This window comes from Ovis aries, chromosome 6 (genome assembly GCF_016772045.2).
Source record: "Ovis aries strain OAR_USU_Benz2616 breed Rambouillet chromosome 6, ARS-UI_Ramb_v3.0, whole genome shotgun sequence".
Classification (NCBI taxonomy): domain Eukaryota; kingdom Metazoa; phylum Chordata; class Mammalia; order Artiodactyla; family Bovidae; genus Ovis; species Ovis aries.
This window is the reverse complement of record NC_056059.1, coordinates 46331832-46348844: the sequence shown is the minus strand read 5'-3', so window position 1 is coordinate 46348844 and position 17013 is coordinate 46331832. Positions and strand designations below refer to the sequence as shown.

General features: G+C 42.8%; 1 protein-coding gene and 1 long non-coding RNA gene across 20 annotated transcripts in view; one reads left to right on the top strand and one right to left on the bottom strand.

Annotated features, from left to right (window-relative positions):
* The window catches only part of RBPJ (recombination signal binding protein for immunoglobulin kappa J region), a 238452-nt gene that overhangs the window by 110137 nt on the left and 111302 nt on the right, over window positions 1-17013 (bottom strand). For 7 of the 19 annotated variants that reach the window (XM_060416942.1, XM_042251293.1, XM_042251295.1 and 4 more), the window contains exon 1: window positions 1499-2080. The exons of 5 other annotated variants lie outside the window; for them this stretch is intronic. Coding sequence is in view for 4 of the 14 variants with exons in the window: in XM_004009752.5 (XP_004009801.3) it covers window positions 2571-2629 (59 nt within the window). In the remaining 10 variants the exon portion in view is untranslated. Of the gene's footprint in view, window positions 1-1498; window positions 2081-2338; window positions 2630-17013 lie in introns of those variants that run through there. 7 more of the 19 variants (XM_012179770.5, XM_060416948.1, XM_012179769.4 and 4 more) reach the window with 2 other exon arrangements.
* On the top strand, window positions 3981-16167 carry LOC132659938 (uncharacterized). Its single transcript, XR_009601007.1, has 2 exons — window positions 3981-4632; window positions 10002-16167. It is a non-coding gene; the product is annotated as an uncharacterized LOC132659938 (long non-coding RNA).

Below are 17013 nucleotides of genomic sequence, written 5' to 3'. Positions count from 1 at the left end.
TGTTTTATTTGGTCACAAAATAAAGGTCTTACACAATTTAAAAGCAAAAAACAAAACTTGATTTTTTAAAGTTGCTTTTATGATGTTTGTGTTCTCATTCTTATCTGCACAAGTCAGAGCTAAATACCTTCCATTCATACACTTTACACTTTGCTTACAGTCAGAAACAACAGTGTGTGCTCAAGATTTTACCTTCAAAAGAATAAGTGTGCACTAGAATCAAAAAAGGAAGACGAAATGATTGTTGGTGGAAACCACTCATGGAACCCAGACTGCAAATTTTCACACAAGCCTCTCGTATCAATTATGAAAGGTGATTTTCAATTAATTAAAAGTAAACTAATTCAAACTAGTTCTAATCAAGGCCTCAAAAAAAAAAAAATGCTTTCCACAGCACCAATATTCCTCACGCTTATAATATCCTCTACTAGTAGCACGTCTCCTGGTTTATAAATGAAAAAACACTGCAAATGATATTTATAGATAACATATCTTCTAAAGTAAGGATCAGCTAGTCGGGGGGACAGTGTTCTGAACAGTTTATTCAGTCTAGTAACACTGTAAAATCTAATACCTATTATTTCAGCACCAGAATATTTAGGCAGCATTTAAGTACACCAGACCACCTTCCCCCAACTTCCACAGAAAACTCCAAGCTTTTAATATTTCCGTAACAGTAAGCACTCTGAACAAATTAAAGCTCTTTTAACACTAGAAGCCCTGTTACCTTAAAGATTATCACTTAAATGTCTTTTAACTGCATTTGATAATGCATTCCACAAGATTCTAGCAGTATTCATCAACCCAAATAGCACTCTTAAGCGCTTGCCTCATTTCAACTTCAAAGATGAGGCAGAAGGGCTGTCATAAATCTAGAGGCAAAAGCACATAACTGTAAACTATCTAAAAATTAAGAAAAGGTAAAACAGTTGTACCAAATTCCCAAGCAGCAAAATTCCCTCCCTTTTTCTTTGCAAAGTAGGAGTTACTGATAAAATAACTGAACTCTAAATCTAGAATCCTGAAAATGCTGAAATTCTCCACCCCAGCATTCACACGTTTTTTCAACACCGAAATGCACTCAACTGCTACGCACACACCAATGAATATCCAACATGAAAACTGAAAGTATTCTCACATATCAACAGAAAAATACACCTTGCGCCTCTACAACACCCTCAGCTAATCCAGATGCAAAGCTACGACAGCCGCCCTTGGCCTAGGCCGTCAGAAACCTAGAGGCGGGGCAGGGAGTGGGGGGGGAGGCTCGGCAATAATCAGGAGACCAGGGTCTTTTTCCAGTGCTACTTTTTCCACGCAGAACAACCAGGCGCCCAAAGAGACCGCGAAAAAAACTGCAGACACTGTAATCCCGAGAGAAAGGGATGGTAGGGAGGTGTGCATGCTATCCCGAGAGAAAAGGGTGCCGGAGAGGAGGAGCGCCGAGGAAGAAACTAAGTATCCCCACGCAGCTTTGAGACCCATAACAACAACAAACCGTAGGGTCTGTCTTCTCGTAGAAACACCAGATGGAGTCCCCGGGGCTGAGACAGCTCAGCCGACAAACACCGTGGGTAGTGGATAAATCAACCGATCTTGGGAGGTGAAGGGGGTGCCAAGCAAATAAGCCACTGGATGGGGGAGACAAAGCCTCCGGGGGTAATCACGGACCAAGCAGAAAGGTGAGAGGGAAACGCTCGAAAGAAATAAAGCAATAAAAATTGAAAGACAGAAATCTAGTGCCTGGGCTGAGGCAGGTCACTAAGCTACCGAATAGAGAGGGGGACAACAAAGGGGTTCGGGAGGAAGGACAGCTGAGGGGAGGAGAGGGAGAAAGGATGCGGGGCGCGACGGGTCGGACAAAGCGCCCAGGGCGGCGAAACAAAGGGCCGGGGGTAGAGAGTAGCGGGGGGGCAGCGGGGAAAGACAAAGCGCACGGGACTGGGGGCACCGGCCCGGCGAGACGGCGGCGACGGCCCCGAGGAACAAAGCTGCGCGGGGCTGGGAGGCAGGGCCGGCGAGCGGCGGCGCGGAAGGCGCGCGGCGGGCACGGCGCCCGCGGGCCCCGCGCTCCCGGGCCGCACTCACACCCGCACCCGCCGGCCTCGCCGCCGCCGCCGCCCGCCCTCACGCGCCGGAGCCCGAGCCACGGCGGCGCAGAGCGGGCAGCGCACGGCCACACGCCGCCGCCGCCGCCGCCGCGCTCGGCGCACGCGACACCGCCCCCGCGGCTCCCGGACGCCAAGCGTGCCGCGGCCCTCGAACCCGCCGCCCGCCGCGGGCTGCTGGACGCCCGCAACTTTCCCGGTTCCCTGCGCTCGGATTCCCCAAGACTTACCCTGTCACAACAGGCGCCATCTTCCACAAACTCTCGCCAAAACTCCAACCCTCGCGAGATTCCCCCGACGCCTTCCCTGGTCCCTCTCCCCCGCCCCTTCCCTTTTTCCTCACTCCTCGATTCCACCCAGCCCCCGCGCTCCTTTTCCCCTCGCAGCAGCCGCAAAGAGCCAGACGCCTCGCGCCGCCAACAGCTTAGGGGATCCAGCTCGCTGCCTTCCCTGGAAACCTACCCAAGCGATGGAGCATGCGCAAGCGGCTCCTCCGCAGGCGAACCCTCCATCTGGTCCATGGGGAGCGCTCCGGTTATCCGGGTTTTGGGACGCGCCCTGAGGGACGTACGTGGAGACTGAGGAAAACCGGAGGGGATTACAGGGGGACGGGGAATGGAGGGGTCAGGAGGCGGAGCCCAGGGTAGAGAGGAGGGGTCCTGGGAAAATCTGCTGCGTTTCACAGGCCTAGATGAAACACCTCCTCAAATGGGTGTTTTCCAAGTGGCTTCCCGCTCACTTTAGTTCCCAGCCCTTTTCATTCATTCACACGTTCATTGGACGCCTGCTTTACGGTAATGTCAGCGTTAGGTCCTGGAGCTACAAAGATGCCTGGAGTTCGGAGGGGTAACAAACCAGCAACTTCGTTCATTCGACTCCCTGGGTAGCCACCAGAGCTCTGTAAACGAAAAACTTTTTTGAGGTTGAACTCTATTGCCTTAGCTTTCTTCTCCTTGGGTGTTAAATAAGGTCAGGCTAAGGCCTCTGGCAAAGTCACCACTACTGTGTCCACCTTGCATACAGACGCCGGAGCGCTGCGAAGCTTTCTCCAGGGGTGAAAACTGTACTGTAATTGAAAGCCACCACTGCCCCAGCAAGCACATAACTCAGAGGTTCTGCCTGAAGCGGGGAGCTACCTGTCGCGTAAACCTCCACAGGACCTCATCGCAGACCCAAGACGACTGTGAACCCGGGTGGTATATGGGGACAGTGTCTGACAAGGTCCTCCCATGGGCCTGGCACAGTGGAGGACGCAGCTCGCTGCCCAAAGTGTATCTCAGCGACTTAAACCGGGAAGCCTCCGAGCAAATTTGGCCCGTCTGGGCATACAAGAAAGGTGCAGGACTCGAACCCTATCCGTCCTTCCAACCTGCAGCACCCCTTTCTTCCCCCCCCACCCCCTGCGCTTTGCCCTTTCAATTCCTAGAGATTCCCAGATCCAGCACTGCCTCCTGCAGGGAGCCCCAAAACCCGGAAAACTGGAATCCACAGCCCGAAACCTGCTGAAGGCGCTGCAGGATTGGCGCGGCACGCGCGAGCGGCACTGCGCATGTGTCCAATGCGGGCAGCCGGGTCTCACGCTACACCTCCTTCCCACCGCCTTCCACTACTCGATTCAGACACAACACGGGCCGTGGGAAATTTCCTAAACCTCGCGAGAACGCGCCCACTGTTGTCTATGCTTTTGCCCCAAATCTCGCGGGGCCCAGGCGGGACAGGTGTTTGTCTAGTACAGCTCCCAGCGCCGTTCGTGCCGCGCGTGCCCGGGCGGCGGGCGGGGTGGGAAGGGAGCGGCTCGCGGAGGAGGCGGGGCTGGGGGGCGCGTGGCGGGGAGCGCAGGGCGGAGGGCGGCTGGGAGGGGCCCGACGTCTCGCACACACACGCCGCGTGACGCTTTGTGGAAGGAAAGTGGGGGTGGTGGAGGGGCGGATTCTAAAAGAAGGGGAAACCTGGAGATTAGAAACTCCTCCTGGTGCGGATGGTAAGAGGTCAGACTCGAGGGCAGGAGGAGCCCTAGGCCGCTCCCCGGGGAGGTTTCCTGTCGCCCTCCACGCGCCTGGTACTTTCCTAAAATGTGTTTGACGCCGCGCCCCCGGCCTCCGGGAGCTGACACCCCCAGTGTCGAGTTTGAGTCATGCCTCTGAGTCACCCAGTCTGGCCACCACTGTACTTGCTTTTGGATTCCCTTAGCTACTCTCTACTAGCAGTTGGTAGTTTTCTTTCTGAGGTACCGATGGTCTTGCTTGTTAGCTAGGGAAAAGTGCTGCTCTCTGTGCCCTGACGTTGTACACTTGTATAGATTTCGCCTCCCATTCAAGGACGCATTTTAAATTTTTCTTCCCTTTAATCTGTTTTAGGCTTCCCTGCTGGCTCAGACGGTAAAGAATCAGCCTGCAATGCAGGAGACCCCCGTTGAGTCCCTGGGTCGGGAAATTCCCCTGGAGAAGGGAATAGCTACCCACTACAGAGTTCTTGCCTGGAGAATCCCTTGGACAGAGGAGCCTGGAGGGCTGCAGTCCATGAGGTCGCAGAGTCCAAACTCTTTTTAGCCTTTTGAAGTAATCCCTGTGTGTTAGTTTCTGTCTTTTTTTTTTTTTTTCTCTCCACTTATATGACTTACTGGTTTTGCTTTCCTTCACCTTTTTATGTGTTTGTTGAAATACTCATTTCGATTTTTGGATCTCGTTTTACCAGGTGCTTTAGTCACAACTCATTTAAGTGCATTCCTTCGTTATGGATTTTTGTCCAGTGAATTCCTGTTTAGATTCTTCAATCAGGCACTTTTGAGATTGTCTTTGTGTGGGTTCTGTACCAGTCTAGACTGGCATTATGTCGGAGCTGGTGTCTTGATGACATCGTAGACCCACAAATGAAAAATTAAATTGAGTTTTTGAATTTGGGAGAACAGTGACTCCTCTCATATAGAGTTCATATTCTGCTAGTTATACCGTAGACAAGAAATCAAGTTTTTGAATTGTTTTCAAGGTTATTGGTTGTGTGTGTGCATGCACATTTTCCTATTCCTTTGATTAAGTAGTTCACAAACGGAAAGAGAAAATTTAAGAATCTTAAGTGCGGTATCTCAGTGCAAAGCTAATTTGGATTAGGCTTGCTTCAAGAGAGCAGTGCCCATGGGCACACATTCCTTCAAAGGAATCAAGCCTTTATCCCAAGAAGGCATTACAGTCATGCTCTGGTCTAGGCTATTCATCTGATCTGGAACCATTACCGTCTAAGAGCCCTAGCCACAGAAAGCCATGGTAACTCAAATTACAACTCCCATTCACCCTAATACATGCACTACCTGTATTCTTTCCCTGTCCTAGTAAATGATATTCCATCCTTCCATTTAAGCCAAGAACCCTGGAGTCATTCTCACTTTCTTTCCTTCTTAGATCCAACATTCAACCTAACAAAATCTTGCTGGCTCCACCTTCACAATAGACTCACAGTCCAAACACATCCACACCTCTATGGCAACCGGCCCAGTCTAACCCATCTCATTTCTCACCTGTTGTCCAGAAGTCTAATAACTGGTTCTGCCTTCATCCATTTTGCCTTTTCTCAGTCTATTCTCAGTAGACAATTCAGTGTAACTCTCTAGAACTCTCCAATGGCTTTCCAAAATCTTGCTGGCTCCACCTTCACAATAGACTCACAGTCCAAACACATCCACACCTCTATGGCAACCGGCCCAGTCTAACCCATCTCATTTCTCACCTGTTGTCCAGAAGTCTAATAACTGGTTCTGCCTTCATCCATTTTGCCTTTTCTCAGTCTATTCTCAGTAGACAATTCAGTGTAACTCTCTAGAACTCTCCAATGGCCTTCCTATTTTCCTATTTTCCTGCTTCCCAAACCCCATACCTCGACCTCATCTCTTCCCCTTGCTCACTGAGCCCCAACCAGCATCATTCCTTGTGTTCCTAGGATGCACCAGGCACACCCTCAACTCCTGTCTTTGCTCTTTTCCCTAGATGCCTTATAGATCCTTCCTTTACTGCTTTCAGGTCTTTGCTTAAATGTCACCTTCTCAGTGAGCCCTTCCATGACCACCCTTCACAGAAGTAACTCTTCGTATTCCCTGTTCCCTCTTTCTTTATTTTTCCCATGGTCCTATTGTAAACTGACATACCATACATCAGATCTGTGTATTGTGTCTATTATCTGCCTACCCCCCCCCCCATTATAATCTTAATGTGAGCAGGGACTTTAGTCTGTTTTGTTTATTGTTCATATCTCAGCCTTCAGAACAATGCCTGCTGCAGGATAGGTGCTCAGTAAGTATTTGTAGAATGAATAGGATGTCTTCCACTTCTAGAATAGATTAAAAATTATTCTGAAGACTCACTAAGCCTTCTAGGCTTCAAAAGAATATCGAGACTAGACCAGTAGTGAATACCCCAGTGCCATCTTGCCTGGGGAAGGCCTATAGAGCAAACACCTGTGTTAATGTTAACTTTTTGCAAAAAAACAATTCTTACTCTTGAGTTAGGCCAGTAGTTGTGCCTACACTTAACTTGAAGTGTTTCCTTTACTTTCCATTTTAGCTTCCCTCATAGCTCAGTCAGTAAAGAATCTGCCTGCAATGCTGGGGACCCGGGTTTAATTCCTGGGTCAGGAAGATCTCCTGGAGAAGGAAATGGCAACCCACTTCAGTATTCTTGCCTGGAGAATCCCATGGATAAAGGAGCCTAGAAGGCTACAGTCCGTGGGGTTGCAAGAGTCGGACACAACTTAACGACTAAACCACCACCGCCAGGAAAGAAAACACTATTGGCAGGATATAAAGAAACAGGCATTCTCATCTGTTGCTAGTGGAGTGAAAATGGGTATGCCATGCTAAGTCACTTCAGTCATGTCCGACTCTGTGTGACCCTATGAACTGTAGCCCACCAGGCTCCTCTGTCCATGGGATTCTCCAGGCAAGAATACTAGAGTGGATTGCCATTCCCTTCTCCAGAGGATCTTCCCGCCCAGGGATCAAACGGACATGTCTTACATCTAACCTGCATTGGCAGGCGGATTGTTTACCACTAGCACCACCTAGGAATCATAATCTTTATGAAAACCATTTTGATAAAACTTATCTCTACCTATTAATCCTACAACTCTGTTTCTAGAAATCTGTCCCATGAATATATTCACATTTGTGAAATTACCTGTACATATAGTGTAGCACTGGTCTTCCCTTGTGGCTCAGCTGGTAAAGAATCTGCCTGCAATGTGGGAGATCTGGGTTCGATCCCTGGGTTGAGAAGATCCCCTGGGGAAGGAAAGGCTACCCACTCCAGTATACCGGCCTGGAGAATTCCATGGACTTGTCCATGGTGTTGAAAACAGTCGGACACAACTGAGCGAATTTCACTTTCACTTTCATAGTGTAGCATTAGTGATGGTAGAGAATACCGTAACAATCTAAATGTCAATCAAGAGGTGTCTTATTTATTTAAAATATATATATATATATATTCGTAAAATCAAATAGTATGCATTTGTTAATAAGCAGAGGGTGCTTTTTATGTACTTATGTGGAAGGATCACAAAGTTTAAAAAAACAAGGTGCAAAATAATTATAGGTAAATAATACCTATTTGCCTACATGTATCTAAAAGGGTTCTGGAAGGATACACGAGAAACTAATAATGACTGCTTCGCTGTAAGGAACTCAACTGTTGGAGGATATAGGTGAAGAGGTGGCTTGTCTTGGATCCTTTGAATTTTGTAGAAGCACACGTATACTTTTTTTCAAAATATGAAACATTTTTAAAGGGAGGAATGAAAGGGAATAAATGTGCAAGAAGAAAAAAATGATCAAAGTGTTTTCTTTTACCCACCTGCTAGAAAATTATTTTCTAAAAGATGTGATATGTATGATAATACCACCTCAGTAGAATTAAGAACTGCAAAACTGTCAGGACTTAATCCCGGTCATCTGATAACACTGAGTCCATTCAAGCAGCAAGTTCAGAATCCCTACCACTCCATGTCAGATATCATCTTTCGTGGTTTACAAAGATGGGTAGTGCAGAGACTTCAGGGGACTCCCCCAGGTAATAGAGTACACAGACCAGTTGCAGGGTAATTTTAGGGTGGAGGCATGAGTTTAACCGCGTTGGGATACAGAGGAAGAAGCATCTAACTCTTTCCTCATGGGCCCAGGGAAACCTTGCAGAGATGACTTTTGAACTAAATCTTAGTGGAGTGGGAGTTCAGAAGACAGTAAGAGGAGGAAGCATAAGAAGACAGGAAACAGCATGTTCAGGCTCTGAGGTGTGAAAGAGCATCTTGTATTCAGGGGAACTCCAGGTGGTGCATGTAGAAGCGGGGGTAGGCAACCGAGGCAGGGAAACTAGAAGGACCTGGCAAAAAGGTGGTCCTCACAAGTTGGTGGGTTCCACCCCCTAAGGCTCTGAGTAAGTAAATCTGTGCTGGAGCCCAAGAATAGGCATTTCTAAGAAGACTGGTCTGGGATTCTGATGCAAATTGTCCATGAATCAAGCTTTGAGAATCTTTGTTGTAGGAGTTAGATGTAACCTTTCTTCAGGAGTTTCACAGTAAAGGGAGCAATGACATATAGTTTCTTGGTTAAAAACAATAAATGAAATATTTAAATATTAAGAAGAATAAGTTTGGGGGCTTCAGTATATATCCCCCTGGAGGAGGGCATGGCAACCCATTCCAGTATTCTTGCCTGGAGAATCCCCATTTACAGAGGAACCTGGTGGGCTGCAGTCCTTGGGGTCAACTGAGCAACTAAGCACTGCACAGCACAGTACCAGTATATATCCAGTAGATTCGTGCAGCAGATAGTGGCAATGAAATGAGCACATTTGTGAAAGGATCATGTTTTGCTCTGGTGGTTTAAACATAGCAGATGTTTCAACATTGCTTTCATTCTAAGGTTAAGTTACACCAACTCATATTAATGAGACACACCAGAACACTGAAAATTCTACTAGGCACCCCCATGATGGAGAATACTGGTTCTAGCGCCACATTGCATGGGTTCCAACTGTAGAACCTGAGACAAGCTATTTAACCTATCAATACGTCAGTAATTCCTGTAAAATAGAGAATAGCAGCTAATTCATAGGGTTGTCATGAAGATTCAAAGTGTTAGTTCTGTTGAAAGCACATAGAAAGATACCTGTAAAATAGTTGCTATAGTGGTGTTCATTTTTATCACTGTTATTTTTTATTTAATAAATGCATAAAATGCCTTCATCTTATGGAAATTGTTGTGAAGCATATCAAATTATCTTTAATGCTTCAATAATCAAAATAGCCAAACATAGAGATGATTTTATCCAGATTGATGTTCATTCATTTCTTTAACATACCCATTCAGAAATGGCCATGTCATTATTATTATTTAATTTCTAAAAGATTCACATGTCTAAAAAGGTCAAGAAACCTGCTGTAGATGGCCAACAAGAGTCTCTGAGGATGTAAAGCAGGGCTTGATGTGATCAGATTGTGGAGTGGCTGTGTGCCTAAGAAAACCTTCCTGATAACTTTTGTTAGAAATTGAAAGCCTTTTACTTCACAGAAGTCTCTTAACTCATGGTTTTCATTCATCCTGATGCCTCCCTTTTTAATGAAAGTATCCCTTTCATTTTCTACTGTGTGCTAGTTAAGGTTAATGAAGTGTATATGAGATTGAAAAAGTTTATTTTCCTTATAGACTATGCAAGTCTATAAGGAAAATAAACTCTAATTCTAGAATTAAAGGAAATAAAGAGATCACTGAAAGTAAGTCACAGAATAAGCTTCAGGAAGGTAAACTTGAGAAACAAAAATAAATATTTACCCTTTGCTTTTCAGTTGTGTTTGATTTTAAACAGGATTCTTTGGCCTTGAGAATTTTATTTCTTTTTTCTTTCTTTTTAGGTCCAAGTAAAGCAAAGCTTGAGGAGGGCATGGCAACCACTCCAGTATTCTTGCCTGGTGGAGAATCCCATGGACAAGGAGCCTGGTAGGCTACAGTCCAAAAGGTCACAAAGAGTCCCAGACATGACTAAAGTGACTTAGCATGCTTTCACACAAAACAAGCTTAACATATGCAGCACTTCAAGAAGGCGATAGAAGAAAAATTATAAACCATTTGCTCTAATGATGTGAAATGCAAATGGAACCAAATATACCTTTGGTAAGAAGAATGTGTACAAGTCGTATAATTTCTTTTTCTTTTTATAATATAAACAAGATAAAGCAAGTTAACACTATCTACACAGGGGCTTCCCTGGTGGTCCACTGGCTAAGCCTCCATGCTCCAATACAGGTTTGTTCCCTGGTCAGGAAACTAGATGCCACATGCCGCAACTAAGACCTCACACAGTCAAGTAAGTAAATACTTTAAAAAAGAAGAAGAACCAAAAAAACTACACAAAGAGTAACACCACTATATGATGTGTAAAATTCTAGTTGTGAAAGTTGCTCAGTCCTGTCCAACTCTTTGCAACTCCACTGGCCACCTGATGCAAACAAAGAACTGACTCACTGGAAAAGACCCTGATGCTGGGGAAGATTGAAGGAGGGAGAAGAAGGGGCTGACAGAGGATGAGATGGTTGGATGGCATCACTGACTCGATGGACATGAGTTTGAGTAAACTCCGGGAGTTGGTGATGGACAGGGAAGCCTGGCATGCTGCAGTCCATGGGGTCGCAGAGTCAGACACAACTGAGTGACTGAACTGAGTTGTGAAAAGTGAAAGTGAAAGTCACTCGGTCATGTCCGACTCTGCTACCCCATGGACTATACAGTCCATGGAATTCACCAGGTCGGAATACTGGAGTGGGTAGCCTTTCTCCAGGATATCTTCCCAACCCACGGATCAAACCCAGGTCTGCCGCCTTCCAGATGGATTCCTTAACAGCTGAGCCACAGTTATCTGTGTGTAAAGAATGTATTTGAGTTTTGAATTTCTAAATGTTCCGCTTTATTATATATCTTATATTGTGGTTTTTGATTACATGTTAAATCAATGTTGAACAGTCATAATCAGCAAAACAGCCGGGGTAGAAAGGAAAAAAAAGCTTTGGACTAACTCTGTCATTGGTGGCTACCTCCACCACTAGCCAGCTAGCTAACTTTGGGCAAGCTAACCTTTCCTTATGTGCAAACAGGGAGTGTAAAACCTATGGCTTACAACTGTTTTGAAAATTATTTGAGATATTACATGAAATAACTGGGGATGTAGTAAGCACTCAGTAAATGCTGTTTCTTTAGGAAATTCTACCACCCATGACAATGCTCAATTTTCTTTTCTATTAGATGGACTAAGATTCTCTGCCTTAGAGATTTGTTGCACATTTCAAATCAGGTAATTGCATAGATAACTAAATGGCAAGAATTATATTTAAATAAGTTAATTATATTTATTTGGGTTGGCATATTTATTTGTAAAAATTTGAGTATGGTTTTATAGCAAATCAATGGGGCAGAAAAAGACCCCTACATTTTCTCCCCTGGCCTGAGTTACTATTAACCTGGGGCATAAATGACCTTTATAAGTTTTTCAAAGAAAGCCTACTCAAAGGGTTTACTCTTTGTATCTGTGTTGTTTTGTGTCAGAGATAGTGTAATGATAAGTATCAACTTGCAGATATGACCTTTGTGGCTAGCACCCTTGTCCAAAATAGACTAAGGACCAAGATCAACTTTGGAAACAGTCTATTAAACAACCACTGACAAATAGTGAAAGATACCAAACAGTTACCATCTCCTGAAATACCTAGCTCTGTCAAAGACAGCTATCAAAGACAATGGAGAATCCCCGTGAACATCATAATGAGAGCTGTACATTGTCACTTTAAAAATTGCTATTATGTCAGTATGTTGATATTTTTTTATTTTTATTAATTAAAAAAATTTAATTGTCATTATGTCAACAAATGGAAATTAAAGAAGAAACCTTGTGAAATGACTGCAGGAAAAAAAGATAATTTTTAAATAAACTATCAATAAATATTGAGTACAAATTTAATTCAGTGCAATAGGAGAAATAGAAAAGTTTCATCTCAGTCTCATATTGATGTATTTAATTTCTAAACTGCATTAGAGAAACTCTATGTAAAGGAATCCTTAACAACTCCTTGTTACATATTGAGACTTCCATGGAGGCTCAGAAGGTAAAGAATCTGCCCGCAGGGCAGGAGACCCAGGTTTGTCCCTGGGTTGAGAAGATCACCTGGAGAAGGGAATGGTTACTCACTCCAGTATTCATGCCTGGAGAATTCTATGGGAAGAGGAGCCTGGGGGATTCCCATATTCCAACTGGTATTGTCCTACCTGTACTTTTTTCTCTCTTAAATGGTTATTTAACAAAATTCTACCGTGATTAGCATTCTGTGGAAGGTAAAATAAATTTTATCAAGGTGTTGCTAATATAGTATCCCACTAGTGGAAAAAAACATTTCTCAAGATCTTAGCTGCAAATTGCCTCCCATCTAAGTACTTTGAGACGATTTGGAAATTTATGCATGCTTTTTTTTTTCTTTTCTCCCAGCTTTCAAAACCCTTGGCTTAAATTCTACCCTCAGAATTACTTCTGACTTCAGTGAGTTATAAACTGTCGTTTGGGAGGAACATTTGGCTCTTGCTTTTTCAAGTCTAAAGTTCTCCAGAAATGTTCTTATGAAATGTGAATCTGATTTTCATCATGCAGTTTTACCTACATAGCATCATATTTTCCTTCACCAGCAAACACTAAGTATTTTATTTTTAACTAGCAAGGCTATATCTTTATTTGCATGGTACTTTCCAAGTTTCCAAAATAGGAAACAAATCACAGAATCTAGGCCAAAGAAAAGGACTTAAGAACTGAAAGAAAACTTCTGAAAAACAGATTACATACAGAAGTACTCACTTTTCTAAAACAGAGGATTTTTTAAAAGTCATATGCCAATCTAACATGCAGCAGAGCCGCTTTCTGTTTAAAGGGATACTGTGATATGCAGTTTTTGAAATGTCAATAATATGATTAAGTCTGTAGTATAAGACTAAGTATAACTTGCACACGTTATACTTCTAGAAGTGGAATTTATGCTTGAGAGGTTTGTTTGGGCTTTTTTGCTACAGAAATTTAAATTATTTTATTATTACAACCTGATAGAGAATATATTGTGTCATATACTCAGAGGAGAAGGGGATGACAGAGGATGAGATGGCTGGATGGCATCACCGACTCAATGGACGTGAGTTTGGGTAAACTCCGGGAGTTGGTGATGGACAGGGAGGCCTGGCGGGCTGTGGTTCATGGGGTTGCAAAGAGTCGGACACTACTGAGCGACTGAATTGAACTGAATACTCAGAGTATCAGATTATAATTTTTAAAAGTATTTATAAAAATATAAATTCTAAAGAATGCAAAAAGATTTATTTTTTAAAAGCCAGTAATATTACATATATATATGTATGTGTGTGTGTGTAAATCAGTCATATGAACTAGTAACAGTGAGTGGCTAAGGATAGGTGGCTTAGGCAGAGAGAAGACCTAATACTATTGTGGATTTTTTTGCTATATCATTTAAAAAAATAATTCACCAAGGACATCACAAGAAAAGAAGCCTACAGACCCCTAAATATATAAACACAGAAATGCTCAACTGAATTCCAGCAAACACTGAACAAAGTAGGAATAGGAGGGAGCTTCCTCAACCTGATAAAGGCATCTATGAAAAATCCAGAATCAATGTCATTTTTAAACATAAAAGATTGATATTTTCCCACTAACATGAGTAAGAAGACAAAGATTTCCATTAGGATCACTTGTATTCAATCTTGTACTGGAGATGCTACCCAAGCAATTTGACAAGAAAATTAAATAAAGGATATCCAGGTTGAAAAGAAGAATGAAACATGTCTCTATTTGCAAATGATAGGACTGTATATATAGAGAATTCTAAGGATTCCACTAAAAATGCATTAGAACTAATATATAAGTTTAGCAAGTTTGCAGGATACAAAGTCGATATTCAAAAATCAGTTGCCTTTCTGGGACTTCTCTGGTAGTCCAGCAGCAAAGACTCTGTGCTCCCAATGCAGGGGGTCTGGGTCAAGCCCCTGGTCAGGGAATTAGATACCACATGCCAAGACCTGACACAGCCAAATAAATAAAATATTTTTAAGATGATTGACAGTAAAGAATATAAAAAAATCAATTGAGACAGAGATTTCATTAGCATTTAAAAGAGTGAAATACTTAGGAATAAATTTAATGGAAGGAAAGCTGTTCTTATACTCTGAAAACTATAAAATATTGTAGAAAGATAATTTTAAAGATCTAAATAAATAAATGGAAATCCATGTTCATGGATTGAATTTGATGTGTAGAATCAACAAAATCACTATCAAAATTCCAAGTGTACAGTTTGCAGAAATGAACAAGTTGTTCCTAAAATTCATATGAAGATTTAAGGAACCCAGAATCGCCAAACCAATCTTGGAAAAGAAAAACAGAGGTGGAGCAGTTATGCTTCCCCTTTTCAAAACGCACTACAAGACAGTTATAATCAAGTGTGGTGGTGCATGTATAAGGTAGACATATAGTTCACTAGAGCAGAATTCAGAGTCTAGACATAAACCCTCACCTGTGTGGTCAGTTGATTTCCATCAAGAGTATGAATTCAATGGGGAAAACATAGCCTTCAACAAATGGTGCTGGGACATGGCTATCCACATGCAAAATAATGAACTTGGGTTCCAAACTTTACAACATATATTCCAATTACCTTAAAATGGATCATAGACTTAAATGTAAAAACTAAAACCATAAAACTCTTAAAGGAAAGCATATATCTTCATGAACTTGGATTAGCAATGGTTTCTTAGATATGACACCAAAAAGCACAAGCACAACAACAGCAACAAAAATAAATTGTACTTCATTAAAATTAAACTTTTGCACTTCAGAGCACACTCTCAAGTGAAAAAAAACACCCTATAGAATGGGAGAGAATATTTGCAAAACATTTGTCTGATAAGGACTAATATCTGAAATATATAAAGAATTCTTAAAACTGAGTAATAGGATAACCTATAATAGAAAAGAATATTAAAAAAGAATGCATATATGTATGAAAACTGAGTCACTTTGCTGTACAGCCAGGATTGGCACAACATTGTAAATCAACTATACTTTTAAAAAATTGAATAATAAAAACAGAAATAACCCAATTTAATAGTGCCAAAGGCACTAAATAGATTTTTCTTCAAATAAGACATGCAAATAGCCAGTAAGCACATGGAAAACTATTCAACATTATTAAGTATCAGAAAAATGCAGATCAAAACCACAATGAAATACGATTTCATACCCATCAGGGTGGCAACAATCAAGAAGACAGATAATGGTGTGTTGTCAAGGATATAGAAAAATTGAAACCCTTAGGCTTTGGTGGTAGGAATGTAAACTAAAGAAGCCATTTTGAAAAACAGTCTGACAGTCCCTCAAAAGGTTAAAGATAGAGTTACCACATGACCAGCAATTCTCCCAGTATGTACCAAAGAGAAGTGAAAAACACGTCCAAACAAAAGCTTGTCCATGGATGGTCAGGGCAGCATTACTTATAACAGGTAAAAAGTAGGAAAAAAATGTCCATTAACTGATGAATGGATAAGTAAGATGTCGTGCGTCTATAAGATGGAGCATTACTAGGCCATAAAAAGAAATGGAGTACTGCTACATGGCGCAATGTGAATAAGCCTTAAAAGCATGCTACATGAAAGGAGCAAGTCACAAAAGGCCCCATGTCGTATGATTCTGTGTATGTGAACCATCTTAGATAGACAAAACTACAAAGATGGAGAGGAAATTAATGGTTGCCTAGGTCTAGAGAGTATAGGGTGGGGTGTGTTGTGAGTGACTGCTAAAGGTTATAGGACTTCTTCTGGAATGATGAAAATGTTCTAAACTTGATTGTGGTGATTGTTGCACAACTTTGTGAACTGACTAAAAACTATCGACTGAGCGACCGAACCGAACTGATTGAATGTACGTATACTAGCATGAATTACATCCCAATAAAGCTGTTAACAAAAAAAAGCAGAAAAAAACTAAAGTTTAATTTTATTCATTTAGAGCGGGCTTCCCTTGTGCAAATTCCCTAGAGAATTCTATGGACTGTGTGACTTTCCCTTTCAATTAGATGCTTTAAAAGTCCATATGATCATAACCTTTACCTTAGTCATGTGTGTGCTTAGTCGGTCAGTCGTGTCCGACTGTGACCCCGTGGACTATAGCCTGCCAGGCTCCTCTGTCCATGGGGATTATCCAGGCAAGAATACTGGAGTGGGTTGCATGCCCTCCTCCGGGGGATCTTCCCAACCCAGGGATCGAACCCAGGTCTCCCGCATTGCAGGCCGATTCTTTACTATCTGAGCCACCAGGGAAGCCCAGGAAAACTGGAGTGGGTAGCCTATCCCTTCTCCAGGGAAACTTCCTGACCCAGAAATCGAACCGGGGTTCTCCCAAGTGGAGAACAACTAATGGACAAATAACTAATAATCTCCATAGAGAGAATAGTCATCACAGTGTCAGTTGATTTACTCTCTAGCTTCATAGTAGGTTTGAGATTATATTTCTGTCAAGGGTGATAGTCCTTAACATTTCATAAGTGAACTGGCCTTGCTTTTTTGTTTGTTTTTGGTCTCATCTCATGGCATGTGCAACTTCCCCAACCAGGGATCAACCCAGAGCTCCCTGCAGTGGGAGCACAGAATCTTAACTATTGAACCAGCAGAGAAGTCCTCAGTTGCCTCCTTATAGCCGCTACTCCACCAAATACCCTTCAAGGCCCTGATGACTCAATTTATCCTATTCTACTTTCATCTTACTGAATCTATTCCTCTGTTATCCATTGATTCAAAAAGAAATATTTCCTGAACACCCGCTATGAGCCC